The sequence below is a fragment of the Trachypithecus francoisi genome, unplaced genomic scaffold (assembly GCF_009764315.1).
Source record: "Trachypithecus francoisi isolate TF-2019V2 unplaced genomic scaffold, Tfra_2.0 Lachesis_group10, whole genome shotgun sequence".
Taxonomy (NCBI): domain Eukaryota; kingdom Metazoa; phylum Chordata; class Mammalia; order Primates; family Cercopithecidae; genus Trachypithecus; species Trachypithecus francoisi.
This window is the reverse complement of record NW_022681455.1, coordinates 10,557,213-10,583,331: the sequence shown is the minus strand read 5'-3', so window position 1 is coordinate 10,583,331 and position 26,119 is coordinate 10,557,213. Positions and strand designations below refer to the sequence as shown.

Sequence of the window (26,119 nt, the reverse complement as noted above, 5' to 3'; positions counted from 1 at the left end):
ATAAATGTTTCCTGTCAACCCACTGAATGCTCACTATGCTAGGCTGCCAAAAATACAAAAGACCTCAAAGACATTATAGTCTAGTCAGGGTAATATGATATTCACATTAATAATGATAATGCAAAGATTCTAGAATGATGTAAAAGAATTACAACAGAGGTTTATAAAGGTATAAAATTGGGAAAAAATGAGATCAGAAAAAGCTTCCTAAATGACACACCAATGACATAATGTGTTACCATTGAATGACATACCATTAAATAAGGCCATTATTTAAATGGAGAGATGGAAGACAATGGCCCAAACGGAGAGGGTGACATGAAGAAAAGGACCTATGGCAGGATTACAGGCATGGTGGCTTTTCTGAAGGGTCCCTTTCAGGGAAGGCAGCAATGGGAGTTGACTGTGGGGTAACACAGGTAATACTGAGGGGATCTCCAACAGGGAGATTTTGACATCCAACCTGCCATGTTGAGATGTCTATACTGAATAATTCAATAAGTTGTTGACACTCACTGAAGCTTTTGGACTTCTTTCTCTTTGAGATAGCATCTTGCTCTGTTGCCAAGGCTGGAATGCAGTGGCGCCATCATAGCTCATTGCAACCTTCACCTCTGGGGTTTTTCTTAGAGCTATGTCTTAAGAAGCAAAATATGTTAAGAGTGTTAGAACAGTTTGAAGAGGGAAACTCGGGCCAGAGAGACCACTTGGAATGGGTCTGACAATAATCTGCTTGACAGGTGCGATGGGCCAGAGTTAAGAACGGTAATGATGAAAACAGGAAGGGTAGAACTTGCTAGAAAACGCTCACAGACAAAACATACAGACTGTGCTGGCTGGATCTGGGGTTACCAGAAGGGGGGAAGTTGACTGACTTGAAGGATGGCCATACCATAGAGACTGTGAGTGGAAAGCTGGGTGTGTGGGGAGTAGGGAGGTGTCAGTAGGCACTCGTGGAAGCTTCGAAAAGAGATATCCAAACGATAAGGAGATGTGGCGGAAGGCCTGGGAGCTCACCATAGGGAAATGAATGGTCAGTCATGAGGTGGTGGGGAGAAACTGTAGATGTAATGAGATCACCAAAGGGGAAAGAACTGTAAGAGCCACGGAGTAAACTGAGGAAAGAACTAAGGAGGATGTTTCCTGAAAACATTTCTCGAATTCTGAATTTCACTGAGAATAGTGGCTCCAAAACTCCACCAACAGCTAAGTCTCATTTCAATAGTCAGTAAGTAAGATGATGAAAAGAACAGAGCTCTTCATCTACACTCAAGTTTCTCAGCGAGGGATTATAAAACCCCTTTATAATTGGCAATGTGATCGCCTTTTCATCATCTTGAGATTTCGGCTGAGAGTTCGAGGGCAAAGTCAAAATTCCATGATAAATTTTACTGGCTTCCATCTTTGATAATTCTCTTGCTAGCACTTGTAACCCTATCTGCCTTTCTCAATAACAACTTCCAGAAAAGATCGATTCTATACATTGCATTGTGGACAGCAGACAGAGCACTGGATTAGAAGTAAGAAGAGATCAATTTGGGCCCTTATTATTAGCTATTCAATACATTCAAGAAATATGTACAGTAGCTATACATCTTACACAGAGGTGAGGTTGCAGAGTCAATGAGTAAAGAGAAAAAAGCCTAATAGTTAAAATTCCTCTAGAGACATCCCTTAGGAATGCACCACATTCCAACATGGTCAGTCTTCCCTTTAATCTTTTTTCTTTTCCTTTGAGATAGCATCTTTCTCTGTTGCCAAGGCTGGAATGCAGTGGCGCCATCATAGCTCATTGCAACCTTCACCTCTGGGGCTCAAGTGACCCTCCCACCTCAGCCTCCTAAGTAGCTGGGACCGCAGACATGTGCCACCATGCCCAGCTGATTTTTTTTTTTTTTTTTTTTTTTTGAACTCTGAACTTTTTATTGGCCTCCGCTCCCCAAAGGGTACCTGCTTTTGCTGGCTTAATGCCTCAGAACTTTGGTGTCATTGGTCTCAGACACCACTTTGCCATCCACTATCCGGCGGGTGGTGGTCTTCTGGATGGTTTGCATGGAGTTGCTGCTGTCCAAGGCATCACCAAGATTGAATTCCTCGCCATCTTCCAGCAGGCGGCGGTAGGTGGCAATCTCAGCTTCCAGCTTGACCTTGATGTTCAGCAGGGCCTCATACTCCTGGGCCTGTCGCTGTCCCTCTGTCCGGGTCTGTGCCAGCTCTGACTCCAGGTGCAGCAGGATCCCATTGAGCTGCTCCATCTGTAGGGCGTAGCGGGCCTCCACCTCCCTCAGGCTGTTCTCCAAGCTGGCCTTCAGATTTCTCATGGAGTCCAGGTCGATCTCCAAGGACTGGACTGTACGTCTCAGCTCTGTGAGCGTCGTCTCAGCAGCTCCAACCTCGGCGGACTGTGTGGTGACCACTGTGGTGCTCTCCTCAATCTGCTGAGACCAGTACTTGTCTAACTCCTCTCGGTTCTTCCGAGCCAGCTCGTCATATTGGGCCTGAATGTCTGCCATGATCTTGGCGAGGTCCTGAGATTTGGGGGCATCTACCTCCACGGTCAACCCAGAGCTGGCAATCTGGGCTTGTAGGCCTTTTACTTCCTCTTCGTGGTTCTTCTTCATGAAGAGCAGCTCCTCCTTGAGAGCCTCGATCTCTGTCTCCAGCTGCAGTCGAGTGACGTTGGTGTCATCAATGACCTTGCGGAGCCCATGGATGTCATTCTCCACAGACTGGCGCATGGCCAGCTCTGTCTCATACTTGACTCTAAAGTCATCAGCAGCAAGACGGGCATTGTCAATCTGCAGAACGATGCGGGCATTGTCCACAGTATTTGCGAAGATCTGAGCCCTCAGGTCCTCGATGATCTTGAAGTAATGGCTCCAGTCTCTGACCTGGGGTCCCTTCTTCTCCAAGTGCTCCCGGATTTTGCTCTCCAGCCTCCGGTTCTCGGTCTCCAGGCTCCTCACTCTGTCCAGGTAAGAGGCCAGGCGGTCGTTCAGGCTTTGCATGGTCTCCTTCTCGTCTGGATGCCTCCATTCCTGCCAGACCCCAGCCATTCCTGAGGCCAGGCCCCCGGACCCCATGCCGCCCCGGAAGCTGGTGGGCGGGACACGGAGATCGGGAACCAGAGCCCCGGCGCCTGCATAGACACTGGCCGCGCTGCTGACCGGCCGGGCGCCGTAGCTGGGCGCCTGGACAGAGCCCAGGGACCGGTAGTTGGTAGAGAAGGTGGAGCGAGTGGTGAAGCTCATGCTGTATGGGAGGAAGGAGAGACGACAGGACTCAGGCTTTGCCGACCCTGATTTTTGTATATTTTGTAGAGATGAGTCACTGTGTTGCCCAGGCTGGTCTCCAGCTCCTGGGACCAAGTGATCCTCCCACCTTAGCCTCCTGAGTAGCTGGGAATACAGGTGTGTGTCACCAGACTTGGCCAATTTCATTTAACTATTTTATATTTTGTTGAGATGTGGTCTCACTATGCTGCCCAGGCTTATCTTGAACTCTTGAGCTCAAGTGATCCTCCTGCCTTGGCCTCCCAAAGTGCTGGGATTATAGGCATAAGTCTAGTCTTCTCTTTAATCTTAGTCCAGATGGTTGTTTCTTCTAATGAGCACTAGGTGAAGAAGTTAGTTTGAGCAGAGGAGCTATGTTATGAGATAGACACATACAGTCCTTTAACATTAGTGAGTCCTGGGAAGCAAACCCCATCGAGAGAATGAGCAGAATCCTTGGCTTACTCTGGACCCCACTCATTGGGTGAAATGAAGGGCAGGGTAGCATGGCCAACACCATTTAAATCCATACAAAACGTGTGCACGCCCATGTGTACATGTGTGCATGCATATCATTAAGTTTGAGTAGGTTAAACGAATATAAGTTGGGACTCCATCATCTTGAGTACTGCTCACGTGCCTGGGGTATGCTAGGTGTAAACAGAAATAGGTCTGTGCAGCTGCTGCCCTTGAAACCTAGTCTAAAAGGTCACTAGGAACACACAACACAGCCTGGCAAAACTGATATGGTTGGGTGCAGTGGCTCATGCCTATAATCCCAATGCTTTGGGAGGCCAAGGCAGGAGGATCACTTGAGGCCAGGAGTTCAAGATCAGCCTAGACAACACAGTGAAATTCTATCTCTATAAAGATTTTTAAAATTAGCTGGGCATGGTGGCACCTATAGTCCCAACTGCTCAGGAGGCAGAGGCAGGAGAACTGCCTGAGCCTAGGAGGTGAAGGCTTCAGTGAGCAATGGTGGTACCACTGCACTCCAGCCTGCGCCACAGAGCCAGGCCTTGTCTCCTAAAATTTTTTTAAAACATAGAAATAAAAAGACCAATAATAGTACAACGTGGTATAGGAGTCCAGAGGAGTGAGAATTAGGAAAAGAATTTTACAGAGTGTGCCTCTAAGCTGAATCTTAAAAAAAAAAAAAAAAAAAAGCACACGTCAGTCAGATGCAGGAGAGGGAGGAAGCGCATCCGGGAGGCTCCCGGGAGACAGACTGTGTGTGTCAGGGCAGGAAGACTGGGAGTGGCAGAACAGGGACCTGCAAGTTATCTGGGGAAGGGCGCAGCTAGAGAAGTCACTGGAAAGCCCAAGGGGGCCAGATCTCAAGGAGCTCTCTGTGTTTGACAAAGGCGCTGGGATGCTACCCACACAGTGTAGGGGAAGGGAATCCATAGACAGTTTCTAAGAAGGAGAGGGATGCAACTGGATGATCATGAGTGCATGTTACAAAGGTCATCCTGTCACTGTGGAGGATGGATTAAAGCACGGGTCAGGGAAACTAGTTAGGAAGAAGAGGGGTAGACGACAGCGCCGGAAGTGGCAAGTGTCACGGAGGAGTGATACTATCTTGGCCAGTGGTATGGGGGTAAAAGAATTCACCAAGACAGTTGTAGGTAGAGAAAGGTAGATTTTCTGTTTTGTTTTGTTTTGTTTTTGAGACAGAGTCTTGCTCTGTCGCCCAGGCTGGGATGCAGTGGCACGATCTTGGCTCACTGCAAGCTCCCCCTCCTGATTTCACGCCATTCTCCTGCCTCAGCCTCCCGAGTAGCTGGGACTACAGGTGCCCGCCACCTCGCCCGGCTAATTTTTTGTTTGTATTTTTTTGTAAAGACGGGATTTCACCCTGTTAGCCAGGATGGTCTCGATCTCCTGACCTCGTGATCTGCCCGCCTCAGCCTCCCAAAGTGCTGGGATAACAGGCACGAGCCACAGCACCCGGCCGAGAAAGGTAGATTTATTCAAGATAGTAGGAAGATACATTGCGAGAAGGCAACGGGCAGGCCAGCAGAAGCTGACTGCAAAGGAACAAAGGCTTACTGGAGATCTTGCAGGATAGCGTTCATGCCGAAGAAAGCTTTGTGCAGTACTGACAACACCAAGGTTGCAGGGAGCTAATGTGCAGGTGTCTGGTGATAGCTGGTCATGGGGAAATCGTGAATTATTTGCTCAGGAGGCTGTGTCCTGGACCATGAAGAAAGGCAGACTTGCAGCTTCTCTGCTTTCCCCTCTTCGCTTTTCCTTGATTCCACCAGCTTGAGTCCTTTTCCCTCACTAGGACTCCACAGAAAACAGGCCCGTGGCAAGATCCAGTTTGCTGAGTGTTTACTCTGTGCTCAGCACTTGCCCACGAGCAGGGCACTGCCAGATCTGTTTTTCTCTGGCCTCCTGCAAGGGCCTGTATGGTTCAAGCACTGCCTGCCTCATGCCCAGTCCAGCTGTCATCCTCGTTCGCTTTGCCATGGCCACGTGGGCTGCTTTTCTGCCTCTGCAGACACCAGGCTCACCCAGGACCCCTGCAATCCCTAATCCCTCTGCCTGGGACCTCTTTCACAAGTGCATGGCTGGCTCACTCTCATTTTGGGAGGCAGTTCATGTGCTACTGTTACCAAGAAGCTTTCCAGTCCCATTTCATCTACGGTAGGTTGCTCCCTGTATATTTCCCTCATAGCACTTCTCATCATCTCTAATGATCCGCCTTCTCTCTCTCTACTATTTATTGGCTGTCTCTCCCTTCTAAAATGTATCCTCCATGAGGTAGGGGCCTTATGTATCTCATTCACTGCTATTTCTCAGTACCCAGCAAAGTGTCTGGGTGTTCCATAAATATTTATTAAATGAATATCCATCTTATAGATGAAAATGCAATAACAATAACTAACACATTTAGACCTTACACATTTGCTATCTATTATTATTGTCCCGTTTTACAGATGAAGTCACTGGGACACAAAAGTTAGGTACTTTGAGGTCACACAACTTCTAAGTGACCGACCGGAATTCACATTCAGGCCGTCTGGATGCAGGGTCCAGGCTTCTGCCATCTGTGCCGTATTGCGGTGCTGAGACTAAGGTTGACAGATGTCAGGGGACACACGGCTGGTGATGGAGGAGCCAGGAGTCTGACCTGGTTCTCTCTGACTCTATAGTCTGAGCCCTTGACTCCTACACTCCAGGAAGAGCCAGATCAGCAGGGATGAGGGTAGGGAGAGCTAAGGGAGAGATAGAATCCAGCCCGCAGTTCTGAGCTAACAGAGAATGGTGTCAAATTCAGGGACTTGCAAAGAGGAGGGTCTGAGTTTAGTTCGAGCATCTGTAATTCGAGGGGCCCACCGCACACGTTCTGTACTCTGTTTCCTGCTTTTGGAACAGGGCACATTACTCAGCCCCTCTGATCCCGTCTTCACATTTGCAAAATGTGGATTTAAGTACCCACTGGACAGGATTGTTGTGGAGATTCAGCTGAGCTACTCTAAACCCACAGGCACGTGTTCAGTAAACGTTAATTGCCTTCATCTTTCCTGCACCTCTGCTCACATGAAAAAGCCACAATCTCCAGGAAAATGGGCTGAATATCAGGATGAAAGCGAGCTTTTGACTATTCTGCAAGCTGAATAAGATTTAGAATTAGCTAAGTTTCATCTTCGGAACACTCGCAGTAATTGCAATCATTCAATGAAGAATTCATTAAACTGGGTTCGATTTAAAATAAGCGGATAACATGTGCTACCTCCTTCCCTTGGATATTTCTTTTTATTCTGATTTCTTGTTAGGCATATGCATTATTTGTCTTTGGACAAGTCAGATAGATAGATAGATAGATAGATAGATTTTTTTTTTTTTCGAGGCGGAGTCTCACGCTGTCACCCAGGCTGGAGTGCAGTGGTGCAATCTTGGCTCACTGCAACCTCCGCCTACTGGGTTCAAGCAATTCTCCTGCTTAAGCCTCCCGAGTAACTGGGATTACAGGGTCCTGCCACCATGCCCAGCTAGTTTTTGTATTTTTAGTAGAGAAGGCATTTCACCATGTTGGCCAGGCTGGTCTCGAACTCCCAACCTCAGGTGATCCACAGGCCTCAGCCTCCCAAACTACTGGGATTATAGGTGTGAGCCACCACGCCCAGCCACGTCACATATTTTCATCTTAAACTTTCTCATCTGTAAAATGGGAACAGTCCCCTTCTTATGGGGTTTTATAAGAATTAAAGGAGATAATGTGTAAGAAATTTCCCTTGCAAATTAAGTACTGTCCAAATATAATAGAGTGACATTATTATTAAGCATGTTTTTATGACAGAAAAGGATATGGTTAGGTCAGTTAAAATTGTTCAAGTGGTTAAAGTCGTATCCACCCACACACCCATATGCATATCACTAAATCTTGCCCCCTAATATCACAGGAGGGATGTGCTTTTGTTTGGAGACCAAGTCTCACTCTGTCGCCCAGGCTGGAGCTCAGTGGCGCGATCTCAGGTCACTGCAACCTCCACCTCCTGGATTCAAGTGATTCTCCTGCCTCAGCCTCCGGAGTAACTGGTATTACAGGCGTGCGCCACCACACCCAGCTAATTTTGTATATTTAGTAGAGGCAGGGTTTCACAATGTTTCTCAAACTCCCGACATCTGGCAATCCGCCCACCTCAGCCTCCCAAAGTGCTGCTAACAACCCCCAACCCACCCTGCCACCCAATGTAGGACAAGGGGTATCCAGCAGTGGGCCTGTGCTTTGCTCTGCCCTGCGTCACCCTGAGCAGCCTCCTCCACCAAAGCCTGTCCCTAGCCCTTGGCTTCAGGGTAGGAAAGGGATCCAAGAAACGTTGGTGAGCATTCTTCACCCCTGTGATTTGTTTAGGGATAGGAATTTGTTTTTGTGGGTTTTTCTTCTTTTTTTCAGAGAAGGTCTGACTCTGTCAAGCGATCCTTCTGCCTTGGCCTCCTGAGTGGCTGGAAGTACAGGCGCACACCATCATGCCTGTTGAATAATTTATTTTTTGTAGAGACAGGGTCTCACTTTGTTGCCCAGGCTGGTCTCAAACTCTTGGGCTCAAGGGATCCTTCCACCTGGGCCTCAAAAAGTGCTGGGACTACCGGTGTGAGCCACCGTGCCCAACCAGGGATGGGAATTTGGACCAAGCAGGGCCAATATGAGGTCTCCCTTAAGCTGCTGCTGGAACTCTCGGGAAAAAGGGTTTCTTGTACTCCAGGAGTAACCACTGTGAAAAGCAAGTACACTTGGAGATACCTCGGCTTTCCGGGGAGAACTTGCCTGATGGAAGCCAGCACAGAGATGCAGAGAGATAGGGGGACCATCTCGACCTGGCTGTACCCATCAAGGGCCCATGCCCAGGACTGCCCCTCAGACCTGGGCAAACAGGGACAGTTGGTAACCCCACAGGGAGACGACCTAGCAAGAAAGGGTCCTGAGCACACAGTTTCACTCACTGATCCAGCTCGATTGGGAGCTCCCTTGGGCATCTCAGATATGTGACCCAGTAACTTCTGGTGCTTATTTAAGTTCCTTTGACTTGAGTTTCTGACACTTGCAACTGAAAGAGTCCTAACACCCTCCCAAAGAATGTGCGCATATAAATAAAAGTCACAGTTAAAAAAGCAAAATAAATCAAAGTAGGAAACGCGGTATTTTTAGAATTAAAAAATAAGGAAATGGGATCATGTGGTCCCTTCTGAGGTCGAGAGAATTTGACAAAGGGGCTCTGAAAAGAAAAGAAAACGTATACAAAATGGAAAAAGGAAACGAGACAAATGAAAACATTCTTATGGAGGAAAAATATCATGGCATGAGAAAGGTCAGAGTAATGAATGAGCAAAGACTCCAAAAACACACTTAGTGCAGTGAGGGAGAAAAGGGAACTGAAGCCAAAGAGTGGGGTAGCTCTGTTCCTTAGAGACGAAACCACGCCGAAGTGTAAGAAGACAATCTAGCCATGGGAACGGACTGGGAAGAAGATCAACCAGCTGCCACTTGGGTACATGCTGAACAATTTCACAAAGCGTAAAGCAAAAATCTAAATGGCTTCAGGTGCTCTGCCTTCAGGAAGGTAGGCAGATGAAAATGCTGGAAGAGCCGGGCGCAGTGGCTCACATCTATAATCCCAACACTTTGGGAGGCCGAGGTGGGCAGATCACCTCAGGTCGGCAGTTCGAGACCAGCCTGACCAACATGGAGAAACACCATCTCTACTAAAAATACAAAAATTAGCCAGGCGTGGTGGCTTACGCCTGTAACCCCAGCTACTCGGGAGGCAGGAGAATCGCTTGAACCAGGGAGGTGGAGGTTGCAGTGACCCGAGATCTCGCCACTGAACTCCAGCCTGGGCAGCAAGTGTGAAACTCCGTCTCAAAAAAAAAAAGAAAAGAAAATGCTGAAAGAATAGCCAGAAGAGCTAGAGCACATGGGCTCTTCTTACAGTGACTTAGAGCCATCATTACAAAGATCAGAGATGTTACAAAAGGTAAGGGCGCACCGGAAGTCAGGGGGAGTTACTGCTGTCACAGCCTGATGCTCTGTAGGGTGGGTCAGAGAAATCTGTGATCCTGGAGAATTTCCTTTGAGAATGTGGCCAGAAAGGAGGCAGCTAGACACCCCATCTGTGCACTAGCCACACAGAACAGAAGGATAGCCACTCTACCTGGTTCCCCTGAAGAGGAGTGTGAGAATGGGGCCCCTAAGGACCTCTTTTTGGCCTGTTCTATCACCATTTCTAAAGTGTGGAGAGAGCCTAATGGTTGAAAACCAAAAGAGAAGTCACTCTCAGTTGAAAGGCACCAAGAAAAAAAAAGGGCAGTGTGAAACTCTGTGATTTAGTGCTACTTCTATGAATATCCCTTCTATTCAGTCTCGCCAATTCGGACCGATTTTCACTTTGTTTTCTGAAACTAATTCTAGGGTACTGATCATTTTCTTGGTCACGTTGCTCTTGGGGGTATTTTGGAAAACCTGAAATGCCTGCACAGGGTCTTGCTAACACATTTTATTTTATTTTATTTTATTTTATTTTATTTTATTTATTTATTTTTTTGAGACGGAGTCTTGCTCTGCCGCCCAGGCTGGAGTGCAGTGGCCGGATCTCAGCTCACTGCAAGCTCCGCCTTCCGGGTTTCCGCCATTCTCCTGCCTCAGCCTCCCGAGTAGCTGGGACTACAGGCGCCCGCCACCTCGCCCGGCTAGTTTTTTGTATTCTTTTAGTAGAGACGAGGTTTCACCGTGTTAGCCAGGATGGTCTCGATCTCCTGACCTTGTGATCCGCCCGTCTTGGCCTCCCAAAGTGCTGGGATTACAGGCTTGAGCCACCGCACCCGGCCCGCTAACACATTTTAATTTAAGGTGTTTAGGAGAAAGGGAGGCGGTCGCTTTGAGGGAAGAAATGAACAGCACCACCTGCGCATGCACGTTGGCAAAAATATGTTTACGCTGTGCGGACAGAAGAATGTTTCCCCTTAAACCATGACATTGAAAATAGAAGAGCTCGGCCTGGCGCGGTGGCTCACGCCTGTAATTCCAGCACTTTGGGAGGCCGAGGTGGGCAGATAGCCTGAGCTCAGGAATTCGAGACTACCCTGGGCAACATGGTGAAACCCCATTTCTATTAAAATACAAAAAAATTAAACGGGTGTGGTGGTGGAGGCCTATAATCCCAGCTATTCAGGAGGCTGAGGCACGAGAATCACTTGAGTCTGGGAGGCAGAGGTTGCAGTGAGCTGAGATCGCACCACTGCACTTTGGCCTGGGCTAGACTCTGTCTCAAAAAAAAGAAAACAGAAGAGCTGATATTGATTAAAGGCTGTGTGGTTATATAAGAACCAGATTCACATGCCAAATCTTAAATCACAAAGAACACTCAAGTGTAAAACCATGAGAGTTACTCGAGCGTGGGATTAGATTTCCCGTTGCCTTTGAAGGCAGAGAGAGGCACCACTCTGGCTAGAGCATTTGAAGATTTGTTTGCTGTAATTCACTTGTAATTTGTGAAGGCCCTACCTAGAAGCAGGATATCCTTTCTCCCTGAACCAGGATGTTGCCCAGAGTCTAAGAAAGGAGAGAGACAAAGCCCCAGGACATGGCATGTTATCCCGAAAGGCATCCCTTGCAGAAGCAGACACGACAGACTACTGACATGGGCTGCACTGGCCTTTCTCTCCAGGCAGTTGCTCTCTAGAGGAGTTCTCGCCTCCGATTTCTGCAAGGGAAATGGGATGCACTTCCCAAAGCTGATGGGCAGTACATGATCCAGGCTCACCAGCACTTCCGCCTTTCTCTACAGATTCCTAGTAGCAGCGTGGGAGGTCTTTACATTGTTCTAGACATTGTGTCTTCTGCAAAGAAAGGTATGTGTAGGAATGAAAGGGGTCTTTCTACCTGGGTTCCCCATTTTGTAGCTGGAGAGATTTGAGGTCCCATGAGGTTCTGTGATTTACATGAGGTCATACTGTTGCAGTGAAAAGGCAGAAGCCAGCATGCCATGGCATAAACCTACAGCAAACAAGGTGTTCTCTCCTCCACCCATCTAGATAGCATTCTCTCCTCTACCTATCTAGATGTCATTCTCTCCTCCACCCATCTAGATAGCATTCTCTCCTCTACCTATCCAGATATCATTCTTTTGGTCTCCCAAGAGATCAGAAAGGGGTAAGGAAAAAAGGGGAATTCTTTTTCCCTTGATTTTCTTATATTATTTGACATTGGTAAAACTGATCAGGCTTCTGGCAAAGTAACCACAAATATTTACATTTAATAGAAACCAAAACCCATGTTTTTCTTAAAAAAAAAAAAAAAAAAAGCAACAGTTCAGACTTTTGTTAACTTACGAAATGCCCCCATCTCAGCACAATACTTAAGGAACCACTTGACTGGGACCCAATTTTTATGAATTTTAAAGGAAGAATGAAAATAGAAAGGGAATATTTAAATATGAAAATCAGCTCCTAAGTACCTAATACTCCTCAATGATATGCAAATGGTAGGAACAACAGATCAAGGGCGAAGAGAGGATGAACCCAGGGAGAGGCAGGTGCGGAAAGAGTGTGCGCAGCGTGCAAGTGAGCCCCCTTCACCAGACAAGCCACTCTGGGATTCAGACACCAGCCATGGTATTTTCCAGAGAACGCTGGCGTGTTTATTGCCCAGCAGGCCCTGCCCTGCAGCCTGAGAGCACCTACAAGCCTTTCCAAGTTGGCAACCCCCCAACAGCCAGAACAATGATTGCTTTTCTCTTGCTATAATAATGCTGTCTAGTTCATCAGAGATCCATTTTGTATTTTTCATTGAGTCCAAAGCACGTTGTTTCCTTCAGAAGAAATCCTATCATGTTTTATACACTTTAAAAAACAATCGGTCTGGTAAATTAGTAAAGATAGGAAAATTCGGATGAGAAAGCAAGGAGTTTCTCCTAGAATCTCATTATTTTATCTGAAATAAAATGTATTTTTAAAAATCCTACACATATAAAATGGCACATGCATGAGTCCAAATATTTCTCAGCTGAACAGTGTCTTAGGGAGACAGCTCTGGTGCCATAGTAAAGCCTCATGCTTTACCATTCATTCACTCACTCATTCATTTATTCATCTCATATATACTTATTGAGCATTTACTCTCTGTTCTAAGCACTGAGGAGCAGTTAATGAGATAGAAAATAACCCTGGCTTCATGGAACAGATGCAGAGGAGACCTAGAACAAACCCATGCAAATAGGTAAATATCCTAATTCCACATGGCGAAAAACTCTTTAAAGGAAAAGCAGGGTGATGTGTTGGCCAATGACCGGGAGTATCAGCACTGCTGACACCTGAAAGCAGAGATCTGGCTAAGGGGAAGGAGGCTGTGTAGGCCTGGAGGCAGGAGGGTGGCCAAGGCAAAGATCCTGGGGTAAGAGCAAGCTTGACAAATTTCGAGGAAAGAAAGAACAGCAATGTGGACTAATAGCTATTGTGGTAAAGATGTAATAAGATGATGTGTGCAAAAGAACTTAACAGACCACAGAGTGATACCATGGAAAGGTATTACTTAGTGGTGCTAGAACATGTGAATTATCACATAAAGAACATCATTCTGGGCCAGGCATGGTGGCTCCTGCCTATAATCCCAGCACTTTGGGAGGCCAAGGCGGGGAGGATAGCTTGAGCTGTGGAGTTGGAGACCAGCCTGGGCAACATAACGAGACCCTGTCTCCACAAAAATTTCTTAAAAAGTTAGCCTAGCGTGGTGGTGTGCACTTATAGTCCCAGCTACTCAGGAGGCTGAGGTGGGAGGATTACTTGAGACTAGGAGGTCTAGGCTTCAGTGAGCTGTGATGGCGCACCTGCACTCCAGTCTGGGCCACAGAGCGAGACCCTATCTCAAAAAAAGAAAAAAAAAAAAAAAAGAACATCCTTCTGCATTTAGAAAGGACTAGAGTGAGAACTACATATATTCATTCCAGTTTTCATTTTCTACTTCCTAATAAAAAGTGGCTGGTTATTCTAAAGACCTTTCAAATATGACACATTTCTTTTGCATGAAATATGGAGTTGTACGTACCTGGAATCCTATTGAGTGTCACCCAGAAATGCTCATCGGGACTGAAAGTGTCCTTGGACCACTGGAGCAAATCAACAGCCCGTGGGTCATGCAGAACAAAGTTGGCAAACTCTCTTGATAGAGCCACATAGGCAGAGCCAAAGTAAATCGTAAGATTATGGGGGGGAGGTGGTTTCAATGCTGTTGTTCTTATCACATATGAAAGCTCTTTGCCCAGGTGCTCTTGGTGGACATATTTAGTCCGTCCAATTGCATGAGCTGGGGGCAGCACCCCTGGGGTGATATTTTTACCTTTAAATCCTTTCAGATACTGAACTATTTCCTTGTTGGTTTTCAGGGGGAAGTCTTGCCCACAGGTGTTGATAACGTACTTCCATGAGACCTCCAAGGCAGAAAGATCTTTGATGCAGTTCAGGTCAGCCTGGAGCCTGGAGATCCCACCATAGACAACTGGTTCCATCTTGGAAGCCAGAAAAGCGTTTGGGAAGCAGCTCAATAGTTGCTCTACCGCATCTTTAAATTCGGTTGTTGCTTTTTCATCCACATGAATACAGTAGATATTTTGGGGCATGTAAATAGCCCTGAAGAGCCTTGCAAAGGTGTCGAAGTGATGATGGATGACCATTATATACGCCAAGGGAAAGTCATCTTCTTCCTTAGATAAAGGGGCTGTGATGTAGTGGCTCTGGGTCAAGTATTCCTTGCAAGAAGACTTCTCATGGATCATTAGTTTGTTTTTCCACAGGAAACGTGTTTTTCCATTGATAAAAGATGTGCAAACTTGAGTCAGCATCAAAGGGTCTGAGATATTTAGCCTCTGGAAGCTTTGATCTCCCCCAAAATTGAACACAGAGAAGATGATAAAAATAATTACACTAGAGACAGAAATTACAAAGAGGTAACGCATTGATAAAGGCATGCCTCCAAGAAGGGTGAAATGTCAGAGACCGTCAAAATCTGTAAGTCTTTGTTCCAAACTCACTCGTTTCCCTGAGTTCTTATTTTGGGACATACTCCAGTCACTCCTGCCCTGTTGCAGACGCTGGGAATTGATTCCGTTTCATCCCGAGAGTCCAGCTGCTGTCTCTGTCCCCATGCCGATATTACAGCCAGATCCCGCCTCTCTCTCAAACCTCCTTTGTTTAAATCCCCGTGGCAGGTTGCTGAAGCCCAGCCTTCCCTCCTCCCTGTGCCTCTCCGTTTGCATCTGCTAGCTGTTTGGCTAAAACTCCGGTAACTCTCTTTCCCCCGGCAGATTTAGTTTCCCAGATCTCTTGTCTTTCATTTCCCATGCCACCCCCGCCCCCTGGTTACTGCCATTCAGGGAATGAGCGCAGTGAAAGCCAGAGTTGAAGTGATGAGCTCTGGCAGGCGTGCTGCTTCCTGCTAGTCCCCTAGCAGGCGGCTGGACTTGCCCTCTCTTGTTGTTCGTGGCAAGGATCCACAGTCTGGTCTCTCGGCTCTTCCAGCGCAACCCACGGGATAGAAAATAGCTTCTGTTTTCCAATGCACTGTTTCATGAAACCTGACACAAGTGACATCTCAAATAAAAGAAAGCCTCATCCACCCCAGCTCCATTGTAATGCTCTTTTGGCCCCACCCCACTGTTTTTCAAAACAAGAGCTTACTGGAGGAGGAGCTCCTGTCCCTGGGGGTCTGAAATTGCTGGGGCACCTTGGGCTCCTGACTGAAACGAACCCCTCTCCTCTCACTTCCAGCATCGGCTGTGGTGTTTGTGTTAGAATATTGGGGTCAAACGAACAAGTCGTGAGCTACATCCACTGAGTTAGATGAGACCTTAGAACTTTATGGGAAATCATTTGAATCTTGGTCACAAATGATGCTCAGACAGGGGAGCATCATTTTTCTTTAGGAGTAGAATACGCGATAACCTCATATTTAAAAGCATTATTCGGAAGAACAGCTTGGGATTGGAGTTTTCTTCATCATACATTTTAGATCATTCTCTTTGCTCTACTCCATAGAAGACACTAAGAATTAGATTGATCTGCTTTCTCATTTTCTTGTTTTCTACTTGACCTAAAAATCCATCATGACATTGAATGCTCAGAAGTGTCATATGCCTGCCCAGTTAAGCTTATGGACCACCAGGAAGTGAATGTTGTTATCCCCTATTTGTAAATACAGTGGTGTTCTGGCCAAGGAGTATCAGGCTGTTTTACTTGGAAGGTTCTTGTCTTCAGCTTTCCACTTTCCCACCAACTAATTTTTAATGAAATGTAGATGAATGCATTTTATGTGATATCCTCTTAAAATGGCTTGCAAAACACCAACTTAACCATTGACTGCCTGCCCATTTCCCCTCACTGTTTACCTGACCTCAACAACTCAGTGCCTCAACCCCAACACTTTCACTACCCCACCCCATGAAGAAAGAATGTCCTTTAATGCACATTTTCTTCCATTTGAAAAGTCTCTACCCTGCCATGAATGGAATTGACAGGACAACACACGGATTCCTTGCGTTCACAATGGGCAGGAAAGCCAGTGCTGCCCTCATGGGATTCAGGGCACCCTGAACTCCGACAGAATGACACATCATTTCCTGAGCACACTGTCACTTCCATTCTTCTAGCTCTCATTGTTTACATTTTTCATGAGTTTCCAGCTTGTACATTATTTTTCTCCCTCCCTTACCAAAGTCTGCTAAATAAACTCTCTATATAACCCAACTCTGGATTTTTAGAACAAGTAGAAAACAAGAAAATGAGAAAGCAGATCAATCTAATTCTCAGTGTCTTCTACGGAGTAGAGCAAAGAGAATGATCTAAAATTTATGATAAAGAAAAATTCAATCCCAAGCTGTTCTTCTTCTGAATAATACTTTTAAATATTAAGTTATTGTGTATTCTACTCCTAAACAAAAGAGGGATCTTGTTTAGCAAAGACTTGTGGCTAGAATGAATATTAAAATAGTTACAGTTTGACAAAGCGTTCAGTGCACATAACTTAATTTGGGCAACAGAGTCTGTTTACATTATTGTTTCCAACTGGCCAATAACATGGAGGTTTGGATTTATACAAACTTTTTTTTTTTTTTTTTTGAGACGGAGTCTTGCTCTGGCACCCAGGCTGGAGTGCAGTGGCCGGATCTCAGCTCACTGCAAGCTCCGCCTCCCGGGTTTAGGCCATTCTCCTGTCTCAGCCTCCCTAGTAGCTGGGACTACAGGTGCCCACCACCACACTCAGCTAGTTTTTTGTGTTTTTTTAGTAGAGACGGGGTTTCACTGTGTTAGCCAGGATGGTCTCGATCTCCTGACCTCGTGATCCGCCCGTCTTGGCTTCCCAAAGTGCTGGGATTACAGGCTTGAGCCACTGCGCCCGGCTGATTTATACAAACTTAGGAGACAGATATTAATAGTATTACTATATTAAGAAATATAGACACTAACCAAATTAGGAATGTTCATGATACTTCTATACTCAATCCAGTACTTCAAATGGCATTGTTTGTGTGTTGAAAAATACAGTCGATTTTCCTCCCAGCTCTTTTGTCTGTCCTTGGCCCAATTTTCTCCACTCTCAGATTCCGGTATTAAAAAATCTTGACAGGAGAACTTTAAAAAAAATCACTTATCATATTAGAGGAAGACTGTTACCTGTTACCTTTCTTTTCTAGTAGGCTGTGCAACCTGCTTATCCAGACACCATGCACTTTTTTGCTACTGAGACTGAACAAGTCAGTCCTCCCAGCCTGCCTTTAACTATAGCTGAGGACAAAGTTGACACTAGCCAGCCATGCCTTGTCACTCATTTTGGATACAGTTATTTCCAAACTAGCCAATTAATCAGGCTAGACATGTTAACACTCCCCTGGGGCCATCTTAGAGGCTTTCTCTGTATTCCATTCAGAAGTCTTTTACTTTGCAGACATTATTTGAGGTATGTTTGCTTTTACTTCCTTTGAGGCAGTGTCTGACTCTGTCACCCAGGCCGCAGTGCAGTGGCGCCATCATGTCTCACTGCAGCCTTGACCTCCTGGGCTCAAGCAATCCTCCTGCCTCAGCCTCACAAGTAGCTGGGATTACAGGCATGTGCCACCACGCCCAGCTAATTTTTGTATTTTTAGAAGAGATGGGATTTCGCCATGTTGGCCAAGCTGGTCTTGAACTCTTGGGCTCAAGCGATCCACCCACCTTGGCCTCCCAAAGTGCTGGGATTACAGGCATGAGCCACCGTGCCCAGCCTATTTAATGATTGTTTTTCCACTTAGGATGATATGTAGAACATAGCTCCAAAGTGAAGACAGTATCCTTTCTTTGAAACGACAGAGGACTTAGAATCTCAATGAATTAAAATAATAATAATCAAAGGCGGAAAAGATTGCCCTCCTCCGTGTGCTCAGCACCTCTTGGCTTCCCATCTGAAGGCTAAGGTGGGAAAGACCTGGGGAAAACTGAGTTGGAGGCAGACAAAACTAAGAGTTTGCTACCTGCCAGGCTAAGTCAACCAGTGAGGGAGGTGGAAAAAACCTTGCATAATGCACTAAAAATCTGGGACTTCATCTCCTTGCCAGAGGAGCACCTCCAGGCAAGGCGTGCCAGCTGGAGGAAGATTGTGTCCACATTCCCTCATGCATCTTTCCTCTATTTAATTAGATGTACAAATGCAAACTTCATTACACCCTCATAATTGTTCTGAGACTTGTTTGTCTGTTGTCAAATAATCGCCATCCTTTAGTTGGGAAAGGACTTGAGGGGACACAGGTTTGAGCAGCAACACTAGACAAGTAAAGTTAAATGAAAGCAAAGATGGCACTGAGAAGACTGGCTCAGAGAGCGTGTGTTAAAGTCATGTCGAGAGGCTCAGCTGCACTGGCAGAAAGGTTAGGTAATGGGGTGAGGTTGTATCCATTCTGATGGCTTTCCTTGGAAGGGTATTTTTATGTGGTTTGCTTTGTTACTATAGAAAGTCAAATGACTCAGGGATTCGTTTTTTTTTTTTTTGTTTTTGAGGCGGAGTCTCGCTCTGTCGCCCGGACTGGAGTGCAGTGGCCGGATCTCAGCTCACGGCAAGCTCCGCCTCCCGGTTTACACCATTCTCCTGCCTCAGCCTCCCGAGTAGCTGGGACTACAGGCGCCCGCCACCTCTCCCAGCTAGTTTTTGTATTTTTTTTTTTTTTTTTTTTTTTTTTTTTTTTTTGAGACGGAGTCTCTCTCTGCCACCCAGGCTGGAGTGCAGTGGCCGGATCTCAGCTCACTGCAAGCTCCACCTCCCGGGTTTACGCCATTCTCCTGCCTCAGCCTCCCGAGTAGCTGGGACTACAGGCGCCTGCCTCGTCGCCGGCTAGTTTTTTTTGTATTTTTCAGTAGAGACAGGGTTTCACCTTATTAGCCAGGATGGTCTCGATCTCCTGACCTCGTGATCGCCCATCTCGGCCTCCCAAAGTGCTGGGTACAGGCTTGAGCCACCGCGCCCGGCCAAGTTTTGTATTTTTAGTAGAGATGGGGTTTCACCGTGTTAGCCAGGATGGTCTCGATCTCCTGACCTCGTGATCCGCCCGTCTCGGCCTCCCAAAGTGCTGGGATTACAGGCTTGAGCCACTGCGCCCGGCCTCATTCTTAATTATAAAATACAGGGATTTGTTTTTTCCCCAACCTAAGAGTAAGACATGGAAAAGTAGAGAATGCTGGCAGCCCAATTCATTTTGGACAGCCTATTAAGTACAGTCATCCCTTGGAGGACCTCTGAGGATACCAGCGTCCACAGATGCGTAAGTCCCTGATACAACATGATGTAGTATTTGCATATAACCTATGCACAGCCTTTCTTGTACTTTAAATCATCTCTAAATTACTTATAATACCGAATACAATGTAAATGCTATAATGCTATGTAAACAGTTGTTATGCTGTATTCCTTAGGGAATAATGCCAAGAAAAAAAAAAAAAAAAGCCTGTACATGTTCAGTACAGAAGCAACAATTCTTTTCCCCGCCCAAGGTTGAATCCGAGGATTCAGGACCTGGGGAAACAAGGCTGAGGTTGGGTGAATCCAAGGATTTAGGACCTGGGGAAACAGTGCTGAGGATGGTTGAATCTAGGGATTCAGGACCTGAGGAAACAGAGTGCTGACTGTAATTCTGTTCTGGGTGGCCAGGTGGTTTATAAAAATTTTTTTTTTTTTGAGATGGAGTCTTGCTTTATTGGCAGGCTGGAGTGCAGTGGCATGATCTCGGCTCACTGTAACCTCTGCCTCCTGGATTGAAGCAATTCTCCTGCCTCAGCCTCTCTAGTAGCTGGAACTACAGGTGCACGCCACCACGCCTAGCTAATTTTTGTATTTTTAGTAGAGACGGGGTTTCACCATGTTGGCCAGGATGGTCTCCATCTCTTGACCTTGTGATCCGCCCGCCTCGGCCTCCCAAAGTGTTGGGATTACAGGGGTGAGCCACCGTGCCCGGCCGTAAATGTTTTTTTTTTTTTTTTGACACGATAATGATCTTGATACTAATGTGAAGAAAGAAGACATTTCCAAAGCGCATCTTCAACTAAAACAACAATCCTCCCGTAACAAAGACATTCTCCAGCTGGATTCCCTGAGGAAAATCCTGCTTCTCCGGGGACCCAATCATTTTACTTTCTATACCATTCATCTAATTAGCAACAAAAGAAGTTGTTGTATAGATCACAGAACCCAAAGCATTATTTTAAATTCTCATCTCAGGCCGGGTGCAGTAGCTCACGCCTGTAATCCCAGCACTTTGGGAGGCCAAGACGGGTGGATCACCTGAGGTCAGGAGTTCGAGACCAGCCTGGCCGACATGGTGGAACCCCCATCTCTACTAAAAAATACAAAAATTAGCTGGGCTTGGTGGCAGGCACCTGTAATCCCAGCTACTCGGGAGGCTAAGGCAGGAGAATTGCTTGAACCTGGGAGACAGAGGTTGCAGTGAGCCAAGGTGGCACCACTGCCCTCCAGCCTGGGTGACAAGAGAGAAACTGCGTCTCAAAAGATGAATAAATAAAAAATAAAAATTAAAAAATAGCCAGGCACAGTGGCTCATGCCTGTAATCCCAGCACTTTGGGAGGCCAAGGCGGGTGGATCATGAGGTCAGGAGTTCAAGACCAGCCTGGCCAAGATGGTGAAACCCCATCTCTACTAAAAATACAAAAGTTAGTCAGGCATGGTGGCGGGCGCCAGTAGCCCCAGCTACTCGGGAGGCTGAGGCAGAGAATTTCTTGAACCTGGGAGGTGAAGGTTTCTGTGAGCCGAGATCGCACCATTGCACTCCAGCCTGGACAACAGAGCAAGACTCCATCTCAAAAAAAAATAATAATAAAAATTTTAAAATAAAAAAATAAATTATCATCTCAGAGGCGGGAAAGAAGTTTAACATGCAGAATTTTAAAGACCCAGGCGGCAAGTCCAGAGGTGGTCTTGCCATCCGTGTGAGCTGGTGTAATCTGCACCTGATTTCGATGCAGCAAAGTTACGATGGAAACACTTCCTGGATGCTGAATGATGCCAAGCAAATACTTGCAAAAGACTGTATACAAAGTATTTAAATAGGCAAATGTTAAGGCACATGTGGCTAGGGGCAGTCTTCTATTAGCATACATCTAGCAATTAGAAATATGAAAATCCTGACACCTGGGGCCTTGGAAAATGAAAACTAAGTTGCCAAAAATAGGTCATGACCAATGAACATCTCAAGACAAGACTTACCACCGAATTTACTTGTGGAAATTGTTTAACACTGGGAGGGTGACTGACTCATTAACTGTGTTACCAAAACATTGGTCTCCACAACTGTCAGCCAAATTGGGTGTGCCTGTAGCTTGAGGATAAGGATAGTATTGATCAGTGGATTGCAAACTTTACTTTTACATCTCATCATCTGGAGGAGCTGTAGAAATACAGGTTACAGGGCCCTAAGAGTTCAGTAGGTTCCAGGTGACTTTAATAATTGACATTTCTGGCCGGGCGCGGTGGCTCAAGCCTGTAATCCCAGCACTTTGGGAGGCCGAGACGGGCGGATCACGAGGTCAGGAGATCGAGACCATCCTGGCTAACACGGTGAAACCCCGTCTCTACTAAAAAATACAAAAAAATTAGCCGGGCGAGGTGGCGGGCGCCTGTAGTCCCAGCTACTCGGGAGGCTGAGGCAGGAGAATGGCGTGAACCCGGGAGGCGGAGCTTGCAGTGAGCTGAGATCTGGCCACAGCACTCCAGCCTGGGCGGCAGAGCGAGACTCCGTCTCAAAAAAAAAAAAAAATAATTGACATTTCTGACAAGTGTGGTGGCTCAGCACTTTCGGGAGGCCGAGAGAGAGGATTACTTGAGCCCAGGAATTTGGGACCAGCCTGAGCAACATAGTGAGACCTTGTCTTTACAAAACCGTTAAAAAGCCAGCCACAGTGGTGCATGACACCTACCTGGGAGGCTGAGGTGGGAAGATCACTTGAATTTGGCAGATCAAGGCTGCAGCAAGGCATGATGGTGCCACCGCACTCTAGCCTGGGTGACAAAGCAAGATCCTGTCTCAATAATAATAATAATAATTTGCATTTTGGTCCCAGATAAAGCTGAAAGTACTCATCCTAGGACCAAAGTTTGGGAGTCAAGGGACCAGAGACCAAAATTATTTGATTTTTTTTTTTCCTCAATGACCCCATCTCTACTTTCCCTATAACTAATATATTGTAAGGGGAAAAAAAAAAATGTTAGGCCGGACGCGGTGGCTCATGCCTGTAATCCCAGCATTTTGGGAGGCCAAGGCGGGTGGATCACCTGAGGTCAGGAGTTCAAGACCAGCCTGGCTTACACGGTGAAACCCCATGTCTACTAAAAATACAAAAATTAGCCAGGCATGGTGGTGGGCGCCTGTAATCCCAGATACTCGGGAGGCTGAGACAGGAGAATCGCTCAAACCTGGGAGTCAGAGCCCAGATTGTGCCACTGCACCCCAGCCTAGACAACAAGAGCAAAACTCTATCTCAAACAAACAAACAAAAATGGGTAAACAGTACTGTACAATTTGGAAATACTTTGTAAACATGAACTCAAATGATGGGTAATCTAACCACTACAGCAAAATTTACTATGGAAAACTAATTGGTGGTAGTAGTGGGAGAAAATGAATACACAAACACCTGGTGCTTATCTTTAAATGAGAGAAACCCTGGTTACGAGTCATCTCTCAAATGCCATCTCTAATTACTATACACAGCAACCACATCTGGGCACAATCCATATTTTACAAAATACAGAACAGAATTATTTAACAATAAACACTGCTGCACTGAGTACTGGGCATAAGCTGGATTCGAAAAGGGTGTAAGAAAAGGATTTAAAAAAAGAAACAGAGAGCTACTCAGGAGACTGAGGCAGGAGAATCGCTTGAGCCTGGGAGGTGGATGTTGCAGTGAGCCCAGATTGTGCCACTGTACTCCAGCCCGGGTGACAGAGCGAGACCCTGTCTCAACAAAAAAAAAGAGAGAGAGAGAGAGAGAGAGAGATTGAGAGAGAAAGGAAGTAAGGCAGAAACTACCAATTTAATTCATGAAGATATGGAGCAACGGGAATCCTCACGCCCTGATGGAGGAGTGTGAATTGGTATGACAACGTTGAAAAACCAACAATGTCTACTAAAGTTGAGCATATCTATATCCTATGACCCAAAATTCCATTCTCCAGTATTTACTCAACAGAAATGCAGTATATTCATCAAAAGACACCTAAGTCAAGATTCGCTGCGGCCGTATTCATAATAGAGCCAAACTGGAGACTGTTGGTGGGCATTCCACCAAGAGCAGGGTTTCTCAGCCTTGGCACTATTGGCATTTTGGGCTGGAAAATGCCGTGTTGTAAGGGCTGTGTGTTGTAGGATGTGCTGCCCTATGCACTGTAGGATGTTGAGGGGCACCCCTCGCCTCTACCCACTAATGCCAGTAGCACCTTTTGCTTCCCTCCCTCGACCTCTGACAACCAAAAGTGTCTTCATGCCAGGTACAGTCACACACGCCTGCAATCCCAGCACTTTGGGAGGCTGAGGCACGTGGATTACGAAGTCAGGAGTTCAAGACCAGCCTGTCCAACATGGTGAAACCCCGTCTCTACCAAAAATACAAAAGTTAGGCAGGCATGGTGGCACGAGCCTGTAATCCCAGCTACTCAGGAGGCTGAGGCAGAGAATTGCTTGAACCCGGGGGTGAAGGTTGCAGTGAACTGAGATCACGCCACTGCCTTCCAGTCTGGGCAACAGAGTGAGACTTCATCTCAGAAAAAAACAAAACAAAACAAAACCTCTTCAAATATGGGTTCTTCTCTCTATGAAGCAATGAGAATGAATGAAGAAGAAATGCAACTGCCTGCAACAAAAAAAGGTGAATCTCACAAACATAATGTTGAACAAAAGCAAGCCAGATAGAGAAAATAACACATGCTCTATATTTCCACTTATATGAAGTACAAAAACAAGGCTTTATATATCTAGATTATACCAGGAGTGGGAGGGGGCTGCCCTGGCAAGTGGAGTGGATGGTAATAACAGTGTACCAGGAAAGTATGAGTGACAACGCTGATAGCTGGCATTAGGTGCCAGACTCAGAAGGTCACTGGTGTTTGCCCCCAGTCACTCAGGTAGCAATGGCTGACCTGAGACCTGAATGTGAATGGCTTGGCTCCCAAGCTCTTGCTCTTTTGCGCATCCTTTTGCAGTGCCCTTTCTGGGAGGCCCAGGAACATCTTGGTGTCAGGGCCCAGATCCGCTTCATGGAAAAATCCTGAGACATAAGGAGAACTGTGGTGTTCGCTTTCATTTATTTATTTTTAACTTTTTAGAGAGACAGAGTGTCATTCTGTTGCCCAGGCTGGAGGGCATGGAGTGCAGTGGCAAGCTCTCAGCTCACTGCAGCCTCAAACTCCTGGGCTCAAGTGATCCTCCTGTTTCAGCCTCCCAGATTTTGATCTCTAAATACCATTCCCTATTCAATAGAACCAGGGCTTCCTTCTTGGAGAGAATGGCTGATTGCAAGACTGGGGCAGGTTAAGTGCAGGATTAGCTTGGAACGTCTGTGCCAAAAAGAATCACGGGGACTTGTTGAAAGAACACACAAGCCAGCTTGAACAGGCTTTCACTGGCCAAGTCTGGGACAATTCGAGCAGTAAAGTAAGTACAAAGAGTAATGGATTATAACCCATTGAATAAATAGAAATCTAAGTCCCTAGAGATATAAATAAATAAGCCAACACACAGAAGAAGAGATGGCTCTACCTTATAGTTGAATGTCAACTAATAAACATAGAAGAAGGATGAATTTTATTTAAAAATCATGATTTGGTAACTATCACAGTAAAAATTGAGTCGGGCAAGATCCAATGAATGGCAAAAGTGGGGAGTGATTATTTGATAAATAGGATATCTACTTAGTAATAATTAAAAACACTTTCTAGCTTTTCACTGGAGAAATGTGTCAGGTAGTGTCTTAGGCAACTGATAAAAAGTCATCATCATCATAAGGCTCTACAGCATTATTTCTGCCATATGTTTCCCTAAAAGGTATAACCTAAATCTAATCATGAGAAATCACCAGAGCTGCACTCTTCAAAAATGAGAAGATCTTAGAAGACAAAGACAGACTGAGAAATTGTTCCAAACTGGAGGGGACTAAAGAGATATGATGGCCAAGTTTAGCTCAAGATTCTTGATCAGATCCCAGATTCGTGAAGGACATGATGAGTATAACCGTGCATACTGGAATAGGGTCTGTGGATTAAATAGTGATGCTACTATCACTTGATAGTTGTACTGTGGTTACGTGGGGGTGGGTGTCTTTGTTGCTAGGAAATATGCTTTGAGATATTAAGGGATAACTTGCAAATAGTTTAAGAAAAATATATGAATAAGAGAGAGAGGAGAATATGATTAGGCAAGTGTACAAAGTATTACGGTTTGGGAAACATGGGTAAAAGGTATACGAGAGTTCTTTATACTATTCTTGTAAGTATAGTAAGTTTGAACTAGTTTAAAATAAAAGGTTGAAGGAAATCTTTGTGATCTCAGGATGGCAAAAATTTCTTAAGGTAGGACATAAAATCATGAACCATAAAAGAAACAAAAAGTATAATGATTCCATAAAGCATATTTTTATATGTGGATGGGTATGTCATAGATTACCAACATATTATTAATGTTGATTATCTCTGGAAAAAGAGTGTAATACAGAGAAGGATGAGGAAGTATGGATATGTTTTATTTTTCTTAATCTTTTGTGTACTGTTTAAATTTTTAAAATAAGGATATACTACTTTCATAAAAACCAGCTTTAAAAT

At 45.7% G+C, this 26,119-nt stretch overlaps 2 protein-coding genes across 4 annotated transcripts in view; both read right to left on the bottom strand.

Annotated features, from left to right (window-relative positions):
* The window catches only part of GCNT2 (glucosaminyl (N-acetyl) transferase 2 (I blood group)), a 116,140-nt gene that overhangs the window by 63,160 nt on the left and 26,861 nt on the right, over nucleotides 1–26,119 (bottom strand). Inside the window, exon 1 of one of the 3 annotated variants that reach the window (XM_033216188.1) lies at nucleotides 13,822–16,891. The exons of the other annotated variants lie outside the window; for them this stretch is intronic. Within the exon in view, the coding sequence (XP_033072079.1) occupies nucleotides 13,822–14,740 (919 nt within the window). The 5' untranslated portion in view covers nucleotides 14,741–16,891. Of the gene's footprint in view, nucleotides 1–13,821; nucleotides 16,892–26,119 lie in introns of those variants that run through there. 3 annotated transcript variants of the gene reach the window in all.
* On the bottom strand, nucleotides 1,891–26,119 carry LOC117086714 (keratin, type I cytoskeletal 18-like). The gene is made up of 3 exons (XM_033216184.1): nucleotides 26,093–26,119; nucleotides 19,765–19,768; nucleotides 1,891–3,298 (listed from the first exon to the last, which is right to left on the bottom strand). The coding sequence occupies exons 1-3, from the start codon at nucleotides 26,099–26,101 to the stop codon at nucleotides 1,965–1,967; spliced, it is 1,347 nt and encodes a 448-aa protein (XP_033072075.1). The 5' UTR covers nucleotides 26,102–26,119; the 3' UTR covers nucleotides 1,891–1,964.